This window comes from Oreochromis aureus, linkage group 10, assembly GCF_013358895.1.
Source record: "Oreochromis aureus strain Israel breed Guangdong linkage group 10, ZZ_aureus, whole genome shotgun sequence".
NCBI classification, from domain to species: Eukaryota; Metazoa; Chordata; class Actinopteri; order Cichliformes; family Cichlidae; genus Oreochromis; species Oreochromis aureus.
Window position 1 is genome coordinate 20,558,500 of NC_052951.1, and position 17,655 is coordinate 20,576,154.

Genomic DNA, 17,655 nt, shown 5'->3' on the forward strand with positions numbered 1-17,655 from the left:
CAAGACATTTTAAGGGTGCATCTGTAACTAAACAATTTCTGATTCTGATTCTAGACCATGGTAAATCATAATGTGTTTCCTGCTGTGAAATTAGACTTGTATCAAGATACATAATGCATAGCATAAGGTAGTGGTCAGTCATTGAACCGTGACAATTAGACACTGGACAGTTTTATTTTGAATATAGCTGAAATGTATATAAATATGACATGCAGTTTGTCCACGTTTCCAGCATCAGAGAGGGTATCTTTAAATACCCTGAGCAGCCATATACATTTGTAAACAGGGAACAATAATTCTGATGACTTTATTTGACCATAGTAAGATACTTGTATACTTGTATGTATTTTTCAGAGGTAAATACAAAAAAAAAATTATGTGCCTTCAATAAACTTTGCCTGATAGTGTTAAGTTTTCTTCCCCACAGGAAACAATTCAAAGGATTTTATTTTAATGTAACGAGGTATTGTCACTATAGCAACAAAGCCTCCTTTTTCAATTACGTCACTACCGGAAAGATTCGGGACGCCAGGAAGAGAGCAGCAGAGTGTGAGCCTCCCGCTGAATGAAATTGAACGGCCAACTCAGTTCATTCATTCAACTTTATGAGGAAATTTGACAGTGTGTGCCAAGCATTACATGTTAGTTTGTGCTACCAGGTAAGAGTGAGCAGACCGCGGAGCTCAGTCAGTTAATGTTAGCGAGCTGGCTGTTAAACCCGGCGTGTTTACATCGTTGCTAGTCAGTGTTAGCAACCTTGTGCTATAAATATCAGCATCAGGGACAGTCACACAGTGTCTGAGCTGATTAGGTGGCATTTGGCCATTGTGTCTTGAAATAGCCAGACGTACCATCGCCTGCTTAACAATAGTAATGTCCCGTTTGGCTCTCTGTGTTTTATCACAAGCTGCTCTTGTTTGTTTTAAGTCGAGCTCCAGCCAGTTACATGGTGGCATCCTAACACCTTTCCTCTGACTTTGCCCGTCTCTCCCTTTCTGCAAGGTGTGCGCGTGCATGTTTGTTATTGTTGCTGGAAATCTTTTGCTTAGGGTGCGCGTGCATACCTGACTTCAGCTGCAGTCGTGTGTATGTGTGTGTGAAGAGCACCGGAGAGTCATGTCGGTGTCGGTTATCATTAAGTGGGGAGGTCAGGAATATTTCATCAGTTCTCTGTCTGAGGAAGACACGGTGTTGGACCTGAAACAGTCCATCAAGACCTTGACTGGGGTCCTGCCAGAGAGACAGAAACTCCTGGGACTCAAGGTCAAAGGTGAGATGATGTCACTGATAAGTACCTGATTTTCCTTAGGGATTAATAAAGTATTCTGATTCTGATTTCTGTGCTAGTTAGTGTAAATAATGCTATATGAAGTCCAATACAAGTGTGAGACCAAAGGACATTTCATCTTGTGCTTTTATTTAATTGTGCAGTCTACATAAAAAAGCCTCCTGGATGCTAATCATATTTAAAAATATTCACTCCTACATCTATCCCCAGGTCTATGTGCAAAAGTTTCTGTTTTCTCCACCTATCTGCACGCTATGCAGTATATAAATTATTTTATTATATATAATTTTGTAAGAGTTATGCATGCTCTTAATATGATTTTAAGAATTTCTCTCTCTCTACATTTTCTGTTCCTTTCCCTTTCATCCTGCCCACAGGTAAACCAGCAGAGGATGAGATGAAGCTGGGCTCTTTGAAGTTGAAGCCTAATACCAAGATCATGATGATGGGTACCAGAGAGGAGAGTCTGGTAGGTGGATAGAGAAAGATAGAAGAAAATTAAAAAATATATCTGGCTGGAACTGTTATAGAAGGTCTGTGTGCCTGGCTAGTGTTCAGGTTTACCAGACAAGAGAGGTGAGGGGTAACTTGTAAATATTCTGTTTATTCAGGATTTTGGAATCAGCTAGCTTTGATTAATGGATCAGAAAATGGTTGTTTAGGTGAAGATCTGACAGCCGTTGACATTTTTGAGGGATATATGCTATGGGTATAATGTACTGACTGATACAGTTTTAACCGTGCATATGTTTTGTTTTGTGAAGGAAGACGTTTTAGCCCCTCCACCAGAGAATGATGACGTTGTCAATGATTTTGACATTGAGGAGGAGGTCATTGAAGTGGAGAACAGGTCTGTCAGAATTTTAGAAATTGTTGAAGGAAACCTGTCTTTGTGTGTCGGTGCATTTGAGAAACAAATATTGTTTTATGTCTTCAGAGAGGAGAACCTGGCAAAAATAGCTAGAAGAGTCAAAGAGTACAAGGTAGATGAACTAAACCCTCCTAGAGAAGGCAAGAGGCTCCTGGTTCTGGATGTGGACTACACACTGTTTGGTGAGTTGTTATCATCATGTGTCTCTTTAATAAGATGCTTTGCAAGAAACAAAAGAGGAGGCTTTGCACTTACTGTCTGTTTAGCAGCTGCCTGTTTTACCATGGACACCCATACAATAATCCTGTGTGTGTTCAGATCACAAGTCATGTGCAGAAACAGGTCAGGAGCTGATGAGACCCTACCTTCACGAGTTCCTGACATCAGCCTACGAGGACTACGATATTGTAATTTGGTGTACGTATCTGTCCATCACTTTCCCTTGTTTGTGGCAGTGGTTCATTGCTTTTATGTTAGACAGTGGGGTTTTCATATAAGTATGTCTGCCTAATTAATTTTTGATGTTTTGGCCCAAATTGAGCATCTGATCCACCAGGAAGAACAAAACAAACAGATTGAGCTCGCTTTTTTTTCTAATGGTGGCGAATATCCAATAAAATGTCCAGTATGTGTTTGGAGAACCGTGTCCTCTCACTGAGATGCCTCTTGTGCTTGGATATGTGCAGACATTGTGTTGTGTTTAATTTTTATTTTTTCTTTCATGATTTAATTCATTACTAATTAACACGCATAATGTGTTTTCTCTTTTAAGCTGCTACAAGTATGAAGTGGATTGATGCAAAAATGAAGGCAAGTACTTCTCTTATTTCTTTATCATTTCTTTTATTATCCTGTACGTTTTGTTGCCAAAAGGTGGCAGTGTTAACCAAGTTGGCATACAGTATATGAGTGTAGATGGATCAGAAGATAACACCACTGTGTGTGTGTGTGTGTGTGTGTGTGTGTGTGTGTGTGTGTGTGTGTGTGTGTGTGTGTGTGTAGGAGCTGGGAGTGACAGACAACCCTAATTACAAGATTACGTTCATGCTGGACAGTGGGGCCATGATTACGGTACACACCCCAAAGAGAGGAGTTGTGGAGGTTGGTACACTTGCCTGTGTCACTGTTGTGGTCACACATCAATGCTTTGGACATATCTTTCACAGAAGAAGAAATGATATACAATATATTTTGATTTATTTTAGGTTTTTTTAAGCGTTATTCATTCTGGCAGTTAATGGGTCATTGAACATAACACTGCAAGAAAATCAAATTTGTATCCAATCTGAGTGTCATTATCTAAAGTCATAATCTAATTTTGTTCAGCATTATTTCTATAACTAAATCTGAGCATTGATATTATGGGATATATCATAGTTTCAGAGGGAAAATCTCACATCAAGAATTTAATGTTTGTCATACTGAATAACAGAAACACGCATTAGTATTGGTAGTATCTATTTTCAGATAATCCTCAAAAAGGCATTTTGGGTAAACTGCAAGCATCACATGACTGTGACAGACAGGTATATGGTCAAATGTTAAATGGACTGGGACTTATACAGAGTTTTTCTGCCCTAACTGACCACTCAAAGTGCTTTTTCCTACAGCATCATTCACCTAATCACACACGCTAGTCATATTAATACAGTCATATTGTAGCAGTCTCCAAATGTTAAATATGAGGTTCTGTTTACTCAAGGAGTGAGTGAGTGAGTGAGTGAGTGAGAGAGAGAGAGCTACACATGTACACAACATGCACAAAGGTTTGGTTTTGAAAGTTTAACTTCCACCCTTTAATGATGTCATGAGCAACATGCCCTGTCATTTGAATCTTAGCTGGTGTCATGAAGTCCACATGGTGGAAATTCCATGTGATGAGTCAACAATGTGAAACCTTGGATCTGGAAACCTTCACTGGTTTATAATTGGTGCTTTCACAAATGATATGCCCCACACTCGATACAGAAATTATTTTAAAAAAACCCTTCTTAAAATGTGTTACATTTTAGATAATGAAAAATAGCTGAAAGTAGTTTGAGCTGCAGAAATAAACAGCCAAAATGGAAAATAAGTCAAACCAGGTCAGGAAATTTGTTCTCATTCTATGTCCAGGCTGTTCTTAGCCTGATGCTCCTGTTGATGCCTTTGAGCACTCTCTCAGAGCTCATTATCTGAGAATGAGCCAATAGATGATCATGAGTGTTACAGCCAATTGCTTTTCCCCCTCTAGTTTAGTAAACTGAGTAAAAGGGATAAGACATTTTACGTCTTCAGGACCTTAATTTGCTTCATTGTACAAATTCTTTTTTTTGAACCCAAATTCTGTTTCTCTATTTCACAGTTACAGCAGAAAGTGTACAAATTATTTTGACACAGAAGGAATCACGAATAGAAGATGAGTTTGGTGGTAACAAAAAATAAATATGCTGTCACGTGTTTTAGGTAAACACCATGTGGTGATAACACTCTTTGGAATGTACTCGAAATGCACTTTTTTTGTTTTCTTCAGTGAATTTAAAGCATTCAATGCCTGTTTATATTACTTGACATTTTAGGCATTAAACTTGTCCAGCTTAGTTTGTCAAACTATGATATAGGCCACGATGTTGATGCTCAGAGCAGGTTATACACACACATGCGATATAAAAACCATTTCATTCACCATTTACCAAAGCAGGATTTTGGGTTTAGATTGTGGTAGTACGCTTCAGATCGATTTGGCTTCAGTCACGGCTTAAAAATGCTGGAACAAATGAATGAAAAAAGATAAGTAAATCAGTATGACGGTATAATTTTTCATAACTTCATTATATAAGATTACTGTGCGTAAAAACATATGTGAGTCTTTGGGTGTCAAATGGGAAGCACATATACAATATGGATGTGTAGTGAGGATAAATTTAAAAGAAAGGGTCAAGTATCTGTTTGTCAGAGATTTGTCACTAGATAAAGTTGTATACACGTCGTTCTTGCTAAGTAACTATGTAAATTCTTGGGAATGTTTCTGGCTTAGGTGACATGTATCATATCGTTGTTGTTGTTTTTTTTTTGTTTACATTCTGGTAAGTCATTTAGCACTCTTGGTGTGACTGCACGCGCCGTGACGACATGTGGTGATGTGCTTGAATACCTCTTTCATGATGTTTGTGGAGGACGTTTACTGCTTTGTGCCAGCGTCATGACACTGATTTAATCTATTTTATGGCTTCCACAGGTGAAGCCCTTAGGTGTGATATGGGGGAAGTACGGAGAATTTTATAACAGGAAGAACACCATTATGTTTGACGACATTGGAAGAAACTTTCTTATGAACCCACAGAATGGACTTAAGGTTGGTTAGTTCATACAATTATCATGACCATTTTTCTCTTCTTTTGGTACAATCAACTACAGATTTTAATGAAACTTTTTCTTAATTTGTCGTTGTGAATTTGTGTTAGATCCGACCCTTCATGAAGGCCCACCTCAACAGGGAGCGGGACAGAGAACTGTATAAACTGTCTCAATACCTCAAAGAAATCGCCAAGCTTGACGACTTCAGTGGACTCAACCACAAACACTGGGAGAGGTTCGCACTCATTGAACAGCTAAACAGTATAATTTGCATAGTTCAAACCTCAAACCTGTAGCACCTGCTAGACCTGAACAGCCATTTACAAGAAAATACTAGATATATTAAAAAAATAACATCTAATGCCAACACACAAAGGAATCTTACTTAAATTTTACTTCATTTCAGATTTTTTAAAGTATAAAATTCATCCTAAAAAATGCTTCCAATTCTGGGGATAAATGAACACAATCTAAAGTAAGAAGGAGACTTTTGCATCTCAAGCAAAGAGAGTAACTGTGGTACTCCATGAGGAACTCACCAGTGGCAAGAAATTTGTGAAACAGTGTTGTTTAGATGAGTTTAAGGTAGGGGTAAAGTTACATCAGGGATCGTGTTGAGCCCTTTCTTATTTGCAGTTGTGATGGAAAGCCTAAAAGATGAGATCTCCGTGCAAACATCTCCTTTGCACTTTGTTGTGTCCATTCTTAGCTTTATTTTTGTTATCTGTGATGTCGTAGGACCGTACATGGTTGGTTATTTAATTGACTGTTCAACTTATGATATAATTTGTTTGTGCTGTACATGGTACATGGTGAAGGCTTTAAATGTTCTTCCATTATGTATTTCTACTCATTTTTAATGTTGTGTCCCAGTGTCATTGGTACATTTCCCCAAATCAACATGAATTCAACTGAATGTGTGCCTGTTTGTTTCTGCAGGTACCTATCTAAGAGGCATCACCACTGAAGAGGGACTATATTATCAGCGCAAAGACTTGGAGTGGATGCAACCAATGCATCATCCACTTGTCAAACATAAGAACAAACATAAAGTCCTTCATACCAAACCTCACTAAAAGTCCAACACTAACCCTACAATTACACACAAGGTCAGAACCTCAGGACTGAGATGGGCTTCCCAGTTTATATATCTGCATGTTCTCTGCCTTCTCTTAGTCTGGAACATTTGTTTGTTCAAATATTGTTTACAGTTACTATCAGTGTGCAAGGTGGATTGTGGAAAACAAATCCTGTTTGAGACCACACTGATTTAATGTCACAGACTCCAGCTCACCTGTTTACTCATGGTGGTCAACAAGGGTTTAATATAGATAACTGAGGTCCACTATTTCCTGAAAGTATTCCAGATCTTTTACACCTTCTTGGTATTTTAGATGGGTGAATAGTAGCAGATGTGTTAAGTTGAGTACCAGTAAAAATCCTCTATCAAGCTTCTCTGCTGTACCAAGTGAGTAGGAGAAGATACAAATCTAATTTCCTTATGGTTAAGGTCAGTAGCCTGCCTTCAAAGAGACTGACCGGCAAAAAGCTAAAGAACGAACAGAAACAAATAAGCAAAATGAAGTTACATAAGCATTGAAAGTGTTTTCAGTACGCGAGGATATTCTGGTAATTTAACGTGTTTTTTTTAATGTAGTATTTGGAGTGTCTGTTTGATTTGTAATAAATGAAGTGAAAAGTTGGAACGTCTGGAAGTTTTGTGAGCATCAAACAAATCACAGCAGCCTCGACATGCAGACGTATGCAGCAATTCTTAAAACTACTGAGAGACCAAAATCTGTTGGTCTTAGAACTGGCTAGCTAAAATATTTCATCGAAACAAGTGGCGCCAGTGAGCAAGTGTGACACCATTTGCTACGTGTCCGTAGGTCAGGCTTCCATGGCTTGATATTCATGTGCATACATATCCAGAAACGTATTCATGTTTTTCTGTGCATGCTGATTCTGTTACATCACAGGACGCAACACTCGAACGGACATAGAGCATAGGTTTAATTTCTTTGATGCTCGTTAGATCGTGACAGCTCTTCATTGAAATGTTTCTGGAACATCCAAATGTCAATGAACAAAATGAAGGTGATGAGAATACAAGAACTGGATAGCACAATTTTTTAATTGTGTGTTTTGTTTTTTTCTCTTTTGTAATTGACGTGGGTTTTTACACATTTCAGTACTTATTAAGGTGGGCCTCATTCTATGAAGCTGAAGCTCTGGAAACATAAGCTATATGATATGTCAAGCAGTCCCTGGAAATTCAGTTTCTTTTCATTTCTTGAGCTCTGCCTTTTTTGTGTGTTTTCTTCATTACATTGACCAAATTGTGGCTGTAAATAGGAAAATAAACCATTTTTTGTACCTCGCTTGCTTGTACTGTTCTACATTTCTGAGGTAGTTTAAAATGAGTTAATCTTTTACAGTTAGAAACACTTCATTACTTCCTGTTCATAACTTGTACACCATGAACACCATAAAAGATTAATTCATTGAATAAAGAACATAGACACTAACGACCTGGCCAATAATGACACCTCCCAAAACACCATGGCCTCCAGTGCCCCCCTCCCCTTCATTTAATTGTCATAAATATTTTTTCAGTATTATTACTGGCTATTATTTTCTACTGTTGTCATTACTATTACCTATTGATGTCTCACGTAGCCACATGATGAGTTCATACACATGCAATTCGGACAATATCAGAATATGAAATATGCAAATATGTACAAGTACTTTTGTTTTATGATTTTGTGTTTTTTCTAGTTTGTCACTGCATTTTTCATCTTTTGTATTATCTGCACTCAAAATAAGAAACTCTTCATTACTATAGATAACCCATGCGTTTTAAATACATTTTGAGATGCCCTGTTATAAAATGAAAGAAAATACAGTAAACTGATATGTTCATTAATTTATTATAAAATGTCGAGAAACATTCTGAACAGATATAAATAAGTTACCAAGGGCATGAAGGAAATACTAATTCATTTCAATCACAGTACAAATCATTATTTTAACATTGTGCTGTAGTTCCACAGACATAACGAATGGGGATGAAGAGGGATGAATAAATACTGTACAGGTATACATTCACTCCTGAAGCACAGCTTCATATGTTGTGCATCACTTGAAAAAATGTATTAGACCACTTTTTTTCTTCTGAATTACAATATTTTTAAAAACTGTTTTCCTCTTTCTGGTGTGGCAGCAGAGTCCAGCGGCTAACGCTTAGCACGCCACGTTATGTTTGTTCACTCTGTTGGCAAAAAGAACAAAACAGTACAGATTGGATCAGTCAGTATACAGTGATTTGTAAATAGTGTGAATCCTTGCACAGGAACAGAATTAGCAAAAAAATCAATAAAAATCAATACACTTACGTGCACTGACTCCAGTGGCTCCACGGCCCTCTGGTGAACTTGTCCTGAGCTCGCACACAGAAAACATACTTCTTGGTCTTAACGCCAACCTCGTATTTGGTTGCATCAGTGGTGATATTCTGCACAAAGAAGAGGCAACTTAATAAAGACAAAGAAACCTCGACTAAACTGGACATCAGCAAAAGATATGAATCTGGTGTATAGATGTGCGTGTATTAATTACAATTATTTGATTGTCACTGTTGCAGGGATGTCCACTGTGCACCAGCTTGACCTCAAACTGTAGGCCAAAGAACGTGCAGGGCTTCTCCCAAGTATCAGGGTAGTCCCAGCTGAACACCTTCCCATCACTGATGTGCAGGTTAGGGAGTTTTGCCGGTCTCACTTTATTGAGTTGGGAGGGAGAGAAATGAGGTGGGCAAAGGTTAAAAAAGAACGAGAGTGGAGAGAGGGAATCAATCACGGCACGATGACTAAGAAAGTTACTTTTCATACGCTAAAATACACAAAAACAAACTATAACTTACCGATTTCTCTCAGGTAGAAAGACTTTGTGTAGGCCTCCAAACGAGCATGGCTGCGTATGTAAACGGTGACGGAAATGCGATGTTGCTCCTCTTTGTATGGGCAGTGGGCATCCTGGCAGCGAACCCCTGATGCATCACCATCCAGCTCACAGGAGATATCTTCGGTAAAACTGGAATATATATATAAGTTGGATGTTAAAATACTATCTAGAGCACCTCCTCCACACCAGCACCCAACCAAAGTATGCTATGCATTGTTTTTGTCCTTACCGTTCAGCCTTTACCAAGACCACACTGGCATCAGATCTGAGCGCTGTTCTTTTCCAGGAGCAGTGAAAGGATCCTGTATAGTTTGGTGCCGAGCAGTGGATGTGACCTGGAGCAACAGAATTACTGTCAGTCCCCTCCCTCTCTTTTGTTTAATGTTCTTATGAACAGTGTAGCTTACACTTGTAGTTTCATAGCGCTTCTAGATCCCATCGAGTAAACACAAATAAATCACTCAGGGCATTGATATAATTGCTGTAAACGAGAAAAAAAGCTTTGTAGCTGCCTCTTCACTTCAACTTTAAGGTTTTGTTCCATCACAGGAAAACATTGCCTCATAGCACAAAACTGCAGAAACATAATGTTTGAAATTTACAAAGCTGAAACCTTCTGGAGAAACATGAGCACTAACAATGTGATGATGAGCCTAATATAAAGCCTGCTCACTGTGTTGTTCTTTTCCCCATCTTTTCTATTAAAATTCCCTTGATACTCTACTAATGGTGATCCTTTGATCCAGTTTCTGTTTCCTGCTCTTGAACCCCACCCTTACACCCTTTCCCTACTTTTTTTCCTTATCCTAAATCCCTATCTGACCATCATCTCAGCTGTTCAGTCCCATCAATACCATTTCTTCTCCAGAGAAAGCCTGAGGCTAAATCCAGTCAAAGAAAATCTGCTCTCTGCCCTTTTCCCTTCATGAGTGCCTTCTTTGTTCTCCCTCCCCTACTTGTTTCACTTCTTTCTTTGTCTTTGCTCCTTTCCTTCTTCTTCTTTTTTTTTTTTTAACTTACCTCCTTCTCTGTTTTCCAATATGACTGTCCTGTTGTCTGGATTAAGCTGGATTAGGATCAGAGTGTGGTTCAGGTATCCTCCACTTGGACTGAGGTGGCAAGTGTAGTTTCCTCCTTTCATCTCCTCCACCAGGACCTGGACTTGGTTCCCCTGCAGAGGCGGATTGAGCTCCTGACCTGAGACACGGACATGTTCAGTGTTACAATGTGGTCATAAAAAGCCATAAAGACACAAAGGGGAAAGTTTGACGTCTGGATAAACAAAAGCTTGATGAGCTATAAAGCAAACAAACAAAAGAAAGTTCTTGTGACTTTGACTTTTTCTTTACATAAGTAAAATTAGTTGAATTAAAAGTTCCTTTACCATTTTTCTTCCAAAACACAGGCTCATTCTGAAAAGCTTCTCCGCAGGTCAAAGGAACGTGAACCATGCTACCCGTGAAAGAGGGCACCCTCAGGACCACAACTAGGTAAAACACAAAAACATAGATTTTACTGTTGGTGAAATAAAGACAAAAATGAAAACATGGAGGAATATTCAAAGACAAGAGGGAGATACCATTATCCATGAGTGTCTCAACATCTGCCTGCTGGGTGTCAGAGATGGCGCCACTCAGTATAGCCCACACAACCATGAGCAAAAATGTATGCATCTGTAACAAAAGAAAGGAAGTGATGGGACTCTTTTACATAAACAAATAAAAATATATTTGTTTAAATCTTGAAAAAAGTGAAATACTCAAGTACAAAATTAACCCTTTAAATCAAAACTGTGTTAACTAAAATAAAATAACAAAAAAAAAAAATGTGAACTTGGAAAACTAATTAAAATAAAATGAAATTACAGAGGAAATATCCTTAGTTTTACTATCTGTTAGTTTAGTAAAAATAAATAAATAAACAAACATATCTTTCCTGATGAGTCTTGGACGTTTACAAGACTGCTTTCATAAAGTTCTGTTTTTATTCTCAAACAATAAAATCACAAAAATCCCACTTTGGAAACTAACTGGAAGCAAACTGAACTAAAAACAAATTCAAAATGAAATAAAAATAAAAACTAGAAGATATCAAATGAAACAGTATCAAAAAGAATAATCAGATAATTCCTCCTAAAACCTTTTTGACCCCTCAAAGGATGAGAAATAAAATTTGTGAATCACTTAAAGTACATTTTGAAAGAGTGTACAAGTATTTTCAATTATATAAGAAGTTTTAAACATACTGAAAGACACCTAAATTTTTTATTTTTACATTACCCAAAGTGAGCAGATTATTTCTCCTCCTGAATATCTGTGACAATCAGATGGAATATAATAGATCTTACCCTTGCAAAACTTGATCCAAAATTTCACACTGGAACCAGATGTAGTAAGCAGTGTTTGTCTGTGTAACTGCAGCAGCTGCAGCTGCATTTATGTGTCAGGCTGAGAAATCCCCACTCAAAACAGGAACTCTTTAATACCTGAACAGTGATGACGATGACAATGGACCACACTGCACATGAAAGGAAATTTAATGAAAGATCAAAATAAATGGATTAATGAGATTAAATCACCACTTTCCACCCGGCTCTCCTCTTTTCTTAAGCTTGATTAACTCAGCTGTGTTGGAGACAACAATTCATTCGGTACAAAAGTCCAAGTTGTAAATTGATGTATGATTGTGCGATCACACTAACCACTTTGGGGGGGAAGTAAGGCCAACCAATGATACAGAAACTTCTGGAAAACAGAACTGCAACCCCTAAAATGTTTAAACACGATTATGCGCCACTGAAAGCGGAGCAGGTAATCTAGAAAGCCGTCATGGGACTTCTAAAGAAGAACAAGAAAAAGGACGCTTCCACAGAATGCGTCAAGAGAACAGAATCATCAGGGACGAAATAAAGGAGAAAACCCAGATTATAAACAAAACAAAAAACAAAACAGGATTATCTGAATAAGTTTTGTAAACGCAATGACCAAATGGAAAAATCACTGTTGCATTTTCTTTTTTTTAACATACACATCTGGGAAGTTACCTGTAAAGAGCGTTTTCTTTCCAAAACAACCACTAACATTTAAGCATGCATGTGTGGTTGCATCTGTAATTACAACTCGTAGACCCTTTCCTATAAATACACATAGGTATAGGGGTTTCTTTTGATTAACCTTTGTTTATTTTTTTTAAAAAAAATGGCAACAGATGACTCAAGGGGAGTGTGTTTTATGCTGTTTTGAAAGGAAATGCAATTTCCTTGCTTGGACCCTCACTTCAATTAAGTAAAAGGTTTTTCCCCCCCAGTATCCTATTTCGTATTCTTATGAGGACTGAAAATGTCATATCATGTTAACCTTATACCACATCCACTTCCCTGTGTGTGTGTGTGCACGGTGTGATCTTTCTCAATATTATACAAGTGGCTTAACAACTCTTTAACTTCCTTTGTATTTATTTTGTATTCCTTCCTCATAGCAGCTGAATGATAGCCGGTATGTCATTGTCAAGGTGGGAATGCCGCACTTCTTTCAAAGGCAAATCCAATTAATCAATGCTTGCGTAATTAAGGTTTTTCAAGAAAACTTCCAGTTTCTGCCAGGACTGAATGAATGGGCTTAAACAATGATGCTGAAATTATGGAGAAAAGAGACTACAGAAAAAGGGAAAACTTGTTAAGAGTGCTGTATTATTCCTGTAAGAGAGATTAGACAGATAAAACAGATTCGATTATCATGGATATATCAGTGTCAGTTCCTGAAATTATAATTAGATCTTTTGGGGAATCCTACATTTTAGTTTTTTAAAGATTGATAAGACTCATTACTGAATTGTAATTACACAACAAAGGACAGAAACAGTCCCTCTTTATCTTTAAATTCGGGTGTTTTCAGTCCAGCAGAGCATAAAACCATCGAGCCAAGCTGTCTGCCTTTACATTCGTGAAAGAATGAGTTGTTCTAATGAGCACTGAATTAAAGTGTGGCACTGTGACAGACTGCCACATTTGTAACAATTTGTGAAATTGTTTCCCTCAATCAGCTGGTATTATTGCAAAGTGGAAACATTTAGGAAGCACAGCAACTTAGCCACAAAGTGGTTGACCACGTGAAGTTAGAGCGTGAGGGGGATGTCGCTGAGGCACATGGTGTGTAAGAGTCAGTAGTGCTCTGCTGTTATATTTGTAGATATGACTCGGCATCTTCAAAGTTCCAAAAACTCCCGTGGCATTAACATCAGCACAAAAACAGTGCTCTGGGAGCTTATATTACATTATTATGGTGTTGTGACTGAAACCAGGAGGTGATTATTTTAGCCTGACATTTATAATGGAAATGGCTGCAGTACCTGTCCAAAGACCCAAACAAATTAGACAAGCCAAATGTTTTTTTGGTTTTGACATTTTAAAACAATTCTGGGGGTTTTGTTCAAATTAAAACAGATGCAAAATGTTACACTTATAGGAGGTGATGATGTGTAAATTCAGTACACAGGTTTAAAAATGGTATTGAGGATGTCACACAGCACAGTTTACCCAAGTAAAAAGAAAGAAAGTTAATTTTAGCCCTTTTAGCCACAAAATACGGGAGAAATTTTTTTTTCCTATTTGAAACTTAAAAATGATGATGTGCATGGGAATACACAATATTATGCAATCTACAAACAATGACATTGTGAGACCAGTTGATGTGTAATATTTGTAATGTATTAAGCAAAAAAAAAATGAATGAGGAAATCACCTTAATTAAAACGCAAGAAGTGGAAAAACTAAGCAAGTCATAAACTAGAATTAAAAGCCAATCCCAGAGTTGTTGCAACTGTAAGTATTGTGACATATTAATCCAGTATGTCCCAAGTCTTCATGGAAATATGAAAACGTGAAAGAAAGATTGAGGAAAACAAACGATGACCAGTTTTCATTAAAAACATTCTGTCTTTAATCAAAATATGCAACTGTGTTTCTGATGTCCATCCTTTTCGCCACATGAATGAGTGGTGGTTGTGTCCTGATCATATATGAACATCCGCGCACGCACACACACTTATTCACACGCACACTCACGCACAGGCTGACTACTTATAACATGATTAATCTGATTGTTCAGTGAAGCAGAGTGAAATAAAGAATATGATCCAGCAGCAGCAGCTTGGTAAACATCCAGTCATGGTCTCTGAGTGCAGCCTCAAGAGGGAGAACACATCTGCTTTCTAACCAACTACACCAAACTTCCTTTATGGCTGTTTGTATACTGACTTTATCCCCTGACGCAAGCAATCTTGACTTTACTTTCATGTATTTAAATGAAGAATTTCTGAATAACTCTCAGTACTGTTAAGTGTCTTTTTGAAATGTCTGAATTGAAAACATATGCTGTGAAAGTACAAGTGTAACCCTGTTGCCTTATACGAAGAATTCTCTGTGCTGAACCAGCTTTGCCAAAGAGCAGAACTTGAATGGAAACTGAAACACAGAAACATTCAAATATCAGTGTTGCTAAGAAAACCCATTTTAGCCATCTGACAAAGTTCTCTTTTTGCTGTTTGGTTTCCATAGGAACAGTTAAAAAGACTTCAAAAAAGGTCAAAATTTCAATGTGTAAAAACCAAAAGGATGAGTCTTTTCTCAATCCAAGAGTCCTTATGCTCCAGCAGATGGCTAATATCAGCCCAAACAAAGTTCTCAGCAAAAAGATGTCTGAGAAGAGAAGAGAAGAGAAGAGAAGAGAAGAGAAGAGAAGAGAAGAGAAGAGAAGAGAAGAGAAATCAGCTTCTTTTCTGTCCCTTGTTATCCTCCAACTTTTATACTGTCACATCACTGGTATGCCCCGCTCCAGGCTGCCAGTTTGGGAGCATCAATCCTCCTCCTGCGTGGGCTCTTGTGGCAGTGCGGCTACTTCTTCTGCCGCCACTGGCCCTGATGTTTCTGGCGTAGTTTCAGGCTCTGGTGGTGGTCGCTGGCTGAGGATGACCTGCACTACATAGTCTCTTGAGATGTTGAGTTGGTCCAAGCGCAGTCTGTCTGTCAGTGGCCGCCCTGAGAAAAACCAGCGTTGCGTTGGGGCAGGCACGCCCTCCTGACTTTGCAGACGCCGCTTCATTATGCCTACTGTGTCCGTGGAACGGACTGCCAGCCGGAGGTCGCGACCCGTGGAGAGGCGGAGCCGAAGCTGGCATTCCCCTCCTGTGCCAGGATCACCGGCGCTGCCCAAAGACGGGTCGGCGGTTCCGGAGTCAGGATCTGAACCGTCGGGCTCATCGGAGCGTTCCTCAATCATGTTGACGGGGGGAGAGAGGCAGTAGACAGGCAGCTGGTATCGATTCCCCAATTCATCGTAACATTCGGTCAGAGCTCCTGGAAGAATGGAGAATAAAACTAATTAATTCAGTGTATTCAAAAAAATATCTAAATATTAATTTGGTTAATAAATCAAATGAAAGCTACAGATTATGGCTTGCAGGAGTTGCCACTGTCAATAAATCACATTACAATATAAACAGAAGTGTAAGAGCTTGGTAAATGATTAACTGGGAGCTTCCAATGCAGAGCCATAAAAAACTAAAGTGAACAAAAGGGTTATTTCTAATTTTTCCTTTTCCTAACTCTTCATGGACTACTTGTCTAAACAAAAAAGTTATATAAAATATATAGGTAGATATATATACACACCTTGCTGTGCATGAGATGGAATACTTTCTGTTTAAAGAAATCTATTAGTCATTTTTAATAAAGTGAAGGTCAAAACATATTTTTCCCATTCAACAAAGCCAAAACCTAAACTATGCTTCATAATGCCCTGGATTGATATGAAATGGAGAAATGAGAGTCATACAAAAAGAAAAAAGATTGTAGGGGGACAGACTGTGGAAGCAGGAGAAAAGGGAAAGTTTCATCTTGGACTAAAACATAAAGAAACATTATGTCATTTCTGTGATTCAGACTGACAATAAAGAGTTGGTGGACAGAAAGTGGGAATTACAGCATACTGAAGAGGTTGTGTCCACGAGTAAAAATGTAAGCCATTCTGTCCACGAGGGGGATCCCTGAGGGTCCTTAAGGGGATTCCTGACAGATACATACCCTGCAAAATAATTAAATGTAACTACTTTTCATACCAAAAATCTAAAAGGTCATATTTATTGTGGGTTAACAAAAACAGAAGAGTTGATGATGACATCCAAAAAGATGAAAAACTCTCCCCACAAAAGTGAGAAGACCGCCTGACCACCGTTTCTTCTAAATGACATTCTAAAAGAAGGTCACCTTGCTGCTGTTGCGGTGTTTTATGACTTAAACCGAAGCACGATCCACCCGAGAGTAGCAGTGAGTTTTCCTGTAACCAAGACCGAGATGAGTTAGCAGAAGCCCAGAGAAGTTCTCGCTACTCTCTAGATGACGACAACTTTGGCCTCGGTGAGGACATGAAAGTAACTCTTGCTTTCAAGAAAAGTGAAGGATTCATGTAAATGTGAATAAGGTGGCAAAAAGACTGGTTTCTGGCACATGTAGCCCACTGCGTAGCAGCAAACCACAAAAAGAAAGTGCAGCAATTATTTCAACCACAACCACACTATTATATATTGTGCAGGAGTCTACATAAAATAATTGGAGAGCATGTTTAAATATTTTATAGCTCTCTGCTTTTATCAGGTACATAAAATAAATATAAATTTGTGCAAATAAATCTACAGTTGTTTCAAAATCCTTTTTCCAATTGCACTTTAATAAACTGCATTTTAAAATCCTTTTTCAGTTGCAATTTAATAAACTGCAGTTCAAAATCCTTTTTCCACTTGCAATTTAATAAACTGCAGTTCAAAATCCTTTTTCCACCTGCAATTTAATAAACTGCAGTTCAAAATCCTTTTTTCACTTGCAATTTAATAAACTGCAGTTCAAAATCCTTTTTCCACTTGCAATTTAATAAACTGCAGTTCAAAATCCTTTTTCCACTTGCAATTTAATAAACTGCAGTTCAAAATCCTTTTTCCACCTGCAATTTAATAAACTGCAGTTCAAAATCCTTTTTCCACTTGCAATTTAATAAACTGCAGTTCAAAATCCTTTTTCCACTTGCAATTTAATAAACTGCAGGTCAAAATCCATTTCCCTTTCCTGTTCGCTCCGGGATTAGCTGCTGGATTAGCTCCTGGATTAGCTCTTCGATTAACAACTTGCTGGAGGCTATTCAAATTA

At 38.1% G+C, this 17,655-nt stretch overlaps 3 protein-coding genes across 3 annotated transcripts in view; 1 reads left to right on the top strand and 2 right to left on the bottom strand.

The window, feature by feature from the left end:
* The first annotated feature begins 513 nt into the window (after positions 1-513).
* ublcp1 (ubiquitin-like domain containing CTD phosphatase 1) lies at positions 514-7,876 on the top strand. The gene is made up of 11 exons (XM_031739083.2): positions 514-659; positions 1,003-1,270; positions 1,666-1,757; positions 2,053-2,138; positions 2,226-2,341; positions 2,478-2,576; positions 2,932-2,969; positions 3,162-3,260; positions 5,377-5,493; positions 5,603-5,730; positions 6,435-7,876. Exons 2-11 carry the CDS (start codon positions 1,117-1,119, stop codon positions 6,460-6,462), a joined length of 957 nt encoding a protein of 318 aa, XP_031594943.1. The 5' UTR covers positions 514-659; positions 1,003-1,116; the 3' UTR covers positions 6,463-7,876.
* A 533-nt stretch (positions 7,877-8,409) lies between these two features.
* On the bottom strand, positions 8,410-12,369 carry il12bb (interleukin 12B, b). Its single transcript, XM_031739108.2, has 9 exons — positions 11,809-12,369; positions 11,041-11,134; positions 10,846-10,947; positions 10,482-10,658; positions 9,691-9,796; positions 9,421-9,590; positions 9,117-9,277; positions 8,894-9,012; positions 8,410-8,769 (listed from the first exon to the last, which is right to left on the bottom strand). Exons 2-9 carry the CDS (start codon positions 11,132-11,134, stop codon positions 8,742-8,744), a joined length of 957 nt encoding a protein of 318 aa, XP_031594968.2. The 5' UTR covers positions 11,809-12,369; the 3' UTR covers positions 8,410-8,741.
* Positions 12,370-14,374: 2,005 nt separating this feature from the next.
* ubtd2 (ubiquitin domain containing 2) overlaps positions 14,375-17,655 on the bottom strand; it is a 13,829-nt gene continuing 10,548 nt past the window's right edge. Inside the window, exon 3 of the mRNA XM_031739107.2 lies at positions 14,375-15,813. Within this exon, the coding sequence (XP_031594967.2) occupies positions 15,314-15,813 (500 nt within the window). The 3' untranslated portion in view covers positions 14,375-15,313. The remainder of the gene's footprint in view (positions 15,814-17,655) is intronic.